The sequence below is a fragment of the Culex pipiens genome, chromosome 2, assembly GCF_016801865.2.
Source record: "Culex pipiens pallens isolate TS chromosome 2, TS_CPP_V2, whole genome shotgun sequence".
NCBI lineage: Eukaryota > Metazoa > Arthropoda > Insecta > Diptera > Culicidae > Culex > Culex pipiens.
In genome coordinates this window covers 117,403,744-117,410,816 of record NC_068938.1, presented here as the reverse complement: position 1 = coordinate 117,410,816, position 7,073 = coordinate 117,403,744, and the positions used below count along the sequence as shown (strand labels likewise).

Here is a 7,073-nt window from a genome sequence, read left to right as displayed (position 1 = left end):
ACTTATGGCATGGAGACGACTCCTACACCTGGATTGACTTAACGGCCTAACAACCAAGGCCGGGACCGACATTTTACTTCCTCATTCGATGGAAGGTTGGAGCAGATGGGAATCGAACCCAGAATCATCCGCTTACAAAGCGGACAGCGTAACCATTCGGCCACGCGCTGCCACCAGATTTTACATTTGAAGTTGAAATTGAGATGGTCAGTTGATTTTAAACTTCCGAACTTAACATATACAGCTTGAAAAAGATTTTATTTTATTTTGTACAAACATTACAAAAAATTAAAACTTCACAGTATTTTTTGTTATATCAATTAATCTGGATGGTATCGCTATTTCAGACAAACATCTTTGAAGTTCACTTTTCGTTTCGTAATGCTCTTCCGCTATAGATACGACACTGTCAAAGATAACATTCATTTTAAGACCTCGCTGATGTGCTATACTCCTAAGTTCTGCAACACAATATTCTTTGAAAAGCATAGTTTCGCCAAAGCTGTTTACATCATTTTTCCCAAAAACATGACCCTGGAATAAATACGACTTTTATTATATTTTTTTTTTTTTGCCAATCGGAAATATATACCTCCGTATCACTTTCAACAGTCACGTCGCTTTCATTTTTCATTTCAGAAGTCAATAGTATGAAATGTATGGCCAACAATTGATAAGCAGTAAATCCTTCTGCATCCATTGTTTTGGAAAGCAATTGTAAATACACTTTTTGTGCGAAAGACGATATTACAGGCTCTGAAATAAAATAAGAAAAATGTGTTAGATTGAGGAGCAATGTTTGCAGCAAAAATTGAGTTTAAAAGAAATACTACAGACAGTAATGCCCGTTACTCTCAAAGGTACACGCCGTGTGGCATTTCAGAATTTGCCGTAGACATTGTTGCCAGCGATTTTCTGCACTTATGATCTGGCCCAGTTGGCTGCTTGACGGATCGAGCTGATTTGGCAGCACTGGTCGAGCACCGCAGCCAGATTGCTACGATCGGTTTTCCCACCTTGCACAACCTCGGCACGCAACGGCTGCCGTTGCGCGCGATGACGAAGAAGGAGAAGAGGAGAGAACGACGCTCGGTGCCTTCTTTTTTTATCACTCGCTAACAAGTGCTCTCGAAAACAACACGTTTTAATTAGTTAATAAATAGTGTTAAAGTGAAAGTTTTCCGTTTCTGAGTGCTTCTTTTTTATACCCACGGCCACAAGAACTGTCTGCCGCAAAAGTCCACTTCAGTCCGCTTTTTCCTGGGCCACGACCGGGCCCGAACATTGGTCCTTCGAACTTTATTGGACTTCCGGCGGTGGATGTAAAGAAGGAGGCTCCCGCCGCGCGTGTGAGAGGCAAACCGGCCTCAAAGCCGTGGACAGTGACCGCGAGTGAGAAGGGTGAGGCAAACCGGCCAAAAACCCCGAACAAACAGTGCGCTGGATTAAGAGTCAAACCGGTCTCGGAATCCGGGCACAACCACGTGGAAGACCCGTGAGGCCGACTAGCCTAGAACTTTCCGTGGAAGAAGGCAAACCGGCCTGCAAAAAACCTGCGGGACGAGAAACTCCTGAAACTCGTACGCCTAAAGAAGAAGCCGGCTGGGCTCGGGTTGCACAAACGGACTGCGACCCAGATCAACGTGAACCGGAGAGTGCTCGATGCATCTAACGCCGAGTTCAATTCTCTCCACGAGCACATCGTCCGCCTGGACTCTAAGAAGCGGAAGGAGCACGGCGGTAAGTTGGTGGAATTTGAAACGTTGTTCATCGAGATCGACACAATACTAGAAAGATGGAAGCAAAGCCTGGAAATCCCGGCTGGTCCATCAACCGCCTCTGTACCTGCTGCCCAACGACCCGTTGTCATCCAGCAGTCCCTTCCGCGGCTCGTACCCACGTTCGACTGAAAGTACGAGAACTGGAAGCGGTTCAAGACGATGTTCCGTGACGTCGTAGACCGGTCGAACGAAACTCCCAGGATGAAGCTGTATCGCCTGTAGGAAGCCCTCATTGGTGAGGCAAAAGGGACGCTGGACGAAAAGACAATCGAGGACGGCAACTATGACGGCGCGTGGGAGTTGCTAGAGGAGCGGTATGAAGACAACCGGAGAATGGTGGACATCCATGTCGGTGGACTGCTAGGGTCCAGAAGGTACACAAGGAGAGCCACGCGGAACTACGAGCGCTGGTGGAGACCGTGGTCGGCCACGTAGAAAACCTCAAATACCTGAGGCAGGAGTTCACTGGTGTGTCGACACAGTTCGTTGTGTACCTACTGGCCCATGCCCTGGACAGCGATACTAAAAAACTGTGGGAGGCCACGGTGAAGAAGGGTGAGCTGCCGAACTACGAAGAAACCATCAAGTTCCTGAAGAACCGCGTCTCCGTCCTGGAGAGATGCGACGAGACCAGTGAACCTGCAGCGAAGCAGCGAGACCGAAACAACCCGAGGCCAACCAACAAACCGTTCTACCAGAAGGCCAACGCTGCGACCACGTCGTCAAACCCGGAGATCCGCTGCGAGATGTGCGGTGACTCCTACCTCACCTTCAAGTGCGGCACCCTCGCTGGCCTCACGGTGGCCCAACGCAGCGAAAAGGTAAGAAGCAAGAACCTGTGTCTCAACTGCCTCCACAAAGGCCACAGCTGGAAGAAGTGTACGTCCAGGTATTCCTGTGGAAAATGCCGCAAACGTCACCACACACTGCAAAAAAAAGCAAAGTAATCCACTTTAACGACCCCCGGGTCTTTTGTGGTCTCTGTTGCAAGTTTCTGCTCATTTCTGGGCGTGGGCGTTATGTGTGGTGAGTCACCCAAAACCTCTTTTACGCAAATGAACCGACTTTTTTATTCCTCATCCGATAGAAGGCCACACACTGTTGCACGACGATACCGAACAAAAATTCGTGCAAAAACCCGTCAACCCGCAGAACGTTGCACCACTAGCCAACCAGCCGCCAGTGTCCCAAGCTGCTGGCTAAGAACCATTACAGTCTACTTCGACAACCTGCAACCACACCCAGATGGTGAAGACCGTCATGCTTCTGACAGCGCTCGTTCACCTGCTGGACGACAAGGACCAACCTGTGCCATGCCGACTGCTGCTCGACAACGGATCGCAGGTCAATTTTATTACGGAACAATTGGCGAAACGGTTGAACACACGTCGAGTAGCTGCAAACGTTCCCATCTGCGGAATCGGTGCAGTGAAGACATACGCCCGAGAGTCGATGACGGTCCAGCTCCAATCCCGTTACAACAGCTTCACGGTGGACGTGGAGTGTCTCATCGTCCCCAAGGTAACCGGGATGATTCCGTCGGCCTCGATCAGCACGTCCGACTGGCCGATCCCTGCGAACATCCAGCTGGCCGACCCGAACTTCCACACACCGGACCGGATCGACATGTTGCTCGGCGTCTCGATGTTCTTCAAGCTGCTGAAATCGGGACAACTAGATTTGGAGAAGAACCTTTCATAGCTCCGCGAGACCTACCTGGGCTGGGTCGTCGCGGGTTATGTCGGCGACACCGTTCCTGCACAGAAAAAAAAATCATGGTAATATTACATCTGGGAAGGGGTACATTTTTTATGTCAGAATATAGGTGTAATTTTACCCAGTCACGGAAATTTCTAGCAGAGTTGGTTCTGCCAGAATCCTGCTAGAATAATTCTAGCAGGCCTGCTAGATTTCTGTAAGAATTGTATTAGAATATTCTGACAGAGCAAAATCTGTCGAAAGTGACGTCATTTCCGTCTAACCGCTTCGTGACAACCGCCATCTTGTAAATTTGTTCTTTTATTTTCGTTTGTTGGCGAAGGATGACGCTTTTTTCAGCACAGCCACGTTTTGGTGAGTAAATTAAAGAAAAATATGGTATAACCAATAATATTAAACTTATGCAAACTTATCTTTGTTTCAACAGGAAAAAGAACGAGGTTAAGCCGGGAAATTATAAAAAAAAGGATTCCCGCCAGGGTACCAGGGTATCTGTAGCACATCACGGGAACTGTTGCCGATGTCTTCAGAGATCGCAGTAAACGGAACGTCAATAATGGAAGCTCGACAATTTTTCCCCAAGCAGTCCGCGTCCGCGGAGTTCCAGTTGCTGATCGTTGACGAAATTGGACCTGAGAAACCGCATTGATAGAACAAGGCAGGTTCAACTTCAAAAAGTGTTAGCAAAAAAAAAAACGTGATAATGGTGAAATAATAGTGTTGTAAAATAAATGTTTTTATGCTGTAACTGTTTTTTTTATGTAGATATTTAAGAAAATAATTGAAGAAATCTTAGTCATCACATTCTAGCAAAATTCTAGCAGGATTCTCACAGAAATCCTTGCCATTTAATTCTAGCAAAATTCTTACAGAATTCTAGCAGGAGGCCTGTCAGAATAGTTCTAGCAAAATTCTAGCAGGATTCTAACAGAACCGGTTGGTTTCGCCGGCTCCTGCTAGAACCGGTTATTGCATTTGAGCTAGAATTCTTTGAGAATTCCTGCAAAGTTCTGGCAGAATGATGGCAGCGTTCTAGTAAGAATATTTTCGCACTGCTAGAATTCTGTAAGAATCCTGTGAGAACGCCGTGACTGGGTACCTCTGGAAATGCTTAATTTTACCACTTTTCTGGTGTAATGTAACTTTTTCAGTCTAAATTGAGGTAAAATTATATCATAAAAGAGGTAATATTCAACCTTCCAAAATTAAAGCTTCCAAATTTACACAATTTTTTTCTGTGTGACGCGCAGTTCAGCCACACTGCAACGCTCGATGACGTAAGCGAAGCCATCGAGAGATTCTGGCGGGTCGAGGACATCGACAGCGCCACACAAGTCAGCACAGAACAGGACGAGTGCGAGGCATTTTCCGTGCGACACACAAGCGGGACCCTACCGGCCGGTACGAGGTTCGCTTGCCATTCCGCCCCGTCGTCGGCAACCTCGATGACAACCGCAGCCTGGCTCTTCGGCGATTCCTGTCGTTGGAGAAGCGGCTCAACCAGGACCCGGACCTGAAACGGAAATACGGTGAGTTCATTTCCGAGTACGAATCCCTGGGGCATTGCAAGTCGGTTGAAGAGGCCGACGACTCACCTGGCCAAGGTCGTTACTACATGCCGCACTATGCCATCCTTCGCCCCTCGAGTTCCACAACCAAGCTGAGGGTAGTCTTCGACGCTTCGGCAAAACTCTCCCCTTCGAGTGTCTCCCTCAACGAAGCCTTGCAGATCGGGGGAACCGTCCAAAACGACCTTTTCTCGATTCTGCTCGCATTCCGCAAGCACCCGGTCGCCTTCACCGCAGATTTGTCGAAGATGTACCGCCAGATCCTGGTGGCCCCTGCGGACACTCCCTTCCAACGAATCTTCTGGCGGAACGAACCAGCCGACTTTATCCGCGTGCTCGAGCTCACAACCGTTACGTACGGGACGGCATCTGCACCTTTTCTCGCGACCCGCTGCTTGGTTCAACTCTGCAAAGATGAAGGAGAAAAATTTCCGCTGGCTGCAAAAATCGTTCGCGGCGCTTGCTATGTCGATGACATTCTTTCTGGAGCAGACTCACCTGACGAAGCGAAGCAGCTCGACATCCACCGACTCGAGCTCCTCGGGTGCAGATTGCTGTCCAAGCTGGTGGTCAAGGTCCTCGCAGCGTTGAAACTGCCGTTCCGGAACGTCGTTCTGTGGTGCGACAGCCAAGTGGTTTTGGCGTGGCTCAAGAAACCCTTAGACCAGCTTCAATCGTTCGTCCGCAACCGTGTCCCAAGGACAACCCTGCCGACTTGGTGTCACGTGGCATATTTCCCGCCGAACTGATGGTGTGCGAGAAGTGGTGGGAAGGACCGGCGTACATGACTGTGAGATCCCCAAGTTACGGAAGGTGAAGATGGTGACGATGCTTACCTGCAATTCCGTCGAGTTTCCGATCTTTGAAACGTGCAGCTCATACCGTAAGCTGCAAAGGGTGATGACGTACGTGCTGCGCTTCACGGCCAACTGCAGAAAGAAAAATCCGGCGGAACGAGTTCGCCAGCGCTACCTGACCATCCCGGAGTTGCGGGCGGTGCAGGACGTGATTGTGATGGTGATCCAGCACGGTGCACTGTCCAAGGACATCCAGCAAGTTGCCGAGAACGATGCCGCTGGACGCATCCAAGGTTTGACCCCGTTCCTGGACAAGGGCCTGCTACGAGTGGGTGGCAGATTGCAGTAGTCGGAGTTGCCGTTCAAGACCCAACATCAACTTCTCCTCCCGAAGCATCGTGTTACCAACCTGATCTTTCGAGCGTACCACGAAGAGCACCTGCACGCGGGGCCATCGGCCTTGCTTGCGACGCTGAGGAGGCGGTTCTGGCTGATCGATGGACGGTCGACAGTCCGGAGCGTTACAAGGAGCTGCGTGACGTGCTTCCGCGCGAAGCCTCGCGGCTCGAGCCAACTGATGGGACGGTTGCCGTCCTGCTGTGTGACGCAAGCCCTCCCGTTTGAAGAAGTCGGCGTAGATTACGCCGGGCCCATTTTCGTCAAGGTAGGAACCCGGAAGCCGCAGCTCGTGAAGGCCTAGTTCGCGGTGTTCGTGTGTATGTCGACCAAGGCCGTCCACCTGGAGCTCGTCTTGGACCTCACGACCGAGGCATTCTTGGCCGCCCTCCAGCGCTTCGTGAGCCGACGCGGCGTGCCTCGCACGATCCATTCCGACAACGGGACGAATTTTAAGGGGGCCAAGGCGGAGCTGCACGAGCTGTTCCTGCTGTTCAACCAGCGTGCGTTCAACGACCAGATAGCGACCTACTGCCAACCAGGGAGATCACCTGGTCGTTTATCCCTCCGGGGGCGCCGAATTTCGGTGGCCTCTGGGAGGCTGCTGTAAAAAGCACGAAATACCATCTCAAGCGCATCCTCAAGAACGCACAACTTACCTTCGAGCAGTACGCCACTGTCCTCGCGGAGGTCGAGGCGGTGCTAAATTCGCGGCTCTTGTTCGCTACGTCGGCAGACCCCGCGGATCCGCCAGTTCTGACGCCGGGACACTTCCTGATTGCGCGACCTCTTACAGCCATCCCGAAACCAGT

The 7,073-nt window shown here is 50.5% G+C and overlaps 2 protein-coding genes across 7 annotated transcripts; one reads left to right on the top strand and one right to left on the bottom strand.

Moving 5' to 3' along the window:
• Positions 1-239: 239 nt before the first annotated feature.
• LOC120417955 (uncharacterized) lies at positions 240-5,701 on the bottom strand. Of its 6 annotated transcripts, none has more exons than XM_039580186.2 (6): positions 5,567-5,701; positions 5,096-5,474; positions 4,896-5,013; positions 3,498-3,537; positions 593-756; positions 240-534 (listed from the first exon to the last, which is right to left on the bottom strand). In XM_039580186.2, exons 1-6 carry the CDS (start codon positions 5,589-5,591, stop codon positions 289-291), a joined length of 972 nt encoding a protein of 323 aa, XP_039436120.1. In that variant the 5' UTR covers positions 5,592-5,701; the 3' UTR covers positions 240-288. The 6 variants fall into 6 exon arrangements, with proteins under 6 accessions (XP_039436120.1, XP_039436129.1, XP_039436123.1 ...); XM_039580189.2 differs by lacking the exon at positions 240-534 and adding an exon at positions 2,546-2,707 and having other exon boundaries at positions 617-756; XM_039580190.2 differs by lacking the exon at positions 240-534 and adding an exon at positions 2,551-2,707 and having other exon boundaries at positions 618-756.
• A 186-nt stretch (positions 5,702-5,887) lies between these two features.
• On the top strand, positions 5,888-6,565 carry LOC120417944 (uncharacterized). The gene is made up of 2 exons (XM_039580178.1): positions 5,888-6,193; positions 6,260-6,565. Exons 1-2 carry the CDS (start codon positions 5,888-5,890, stop codon positions 6,563-6,565), a joined length of 612 nt encoding a protein of 203 aa, XP_039436112.1.
• The last annotated feature ends 508 nt before the right edge of the window (positions 6,566-7,073 follow it).

Bases quoted from the DNA above. Each gene is read 5' to 3' on its own strand.
- LOC120417955 (XM_039580186.2), bottom strand. From the start codon at position 5,591: ATGTCGAGCTGCTTCGCTTCGTCAG. The intron at 757-3,497 runs GTAGGTCTCGCG...ATTTTATTTCAG, and splicing joins CCCGCGACGACCCAGCCCAG to AGCCTGTAATATCGTCTTTC. The intron at 535-592 runs GTATATATTTCC...TATTTATTCCAG, and splicing joins CTGTTGAAAGTGATACGGAG to GGTCATGTTTTTGGGAAAAA.
- LOC120417944 (XM_039580178.1), top strand. From the start codon at position 5,888: ATGGTGACGATGCTTACCTGCAATTCCGTCGAGTTTCCGATCTTTGAA. The intron at 6,194-6,259 runs GTGGGTGGCAGA...CTCCTCCCGAAG, and splicing joins TGGACAAGGGCCTGCTACGA to CATCGTGTTACCAACCTGAT.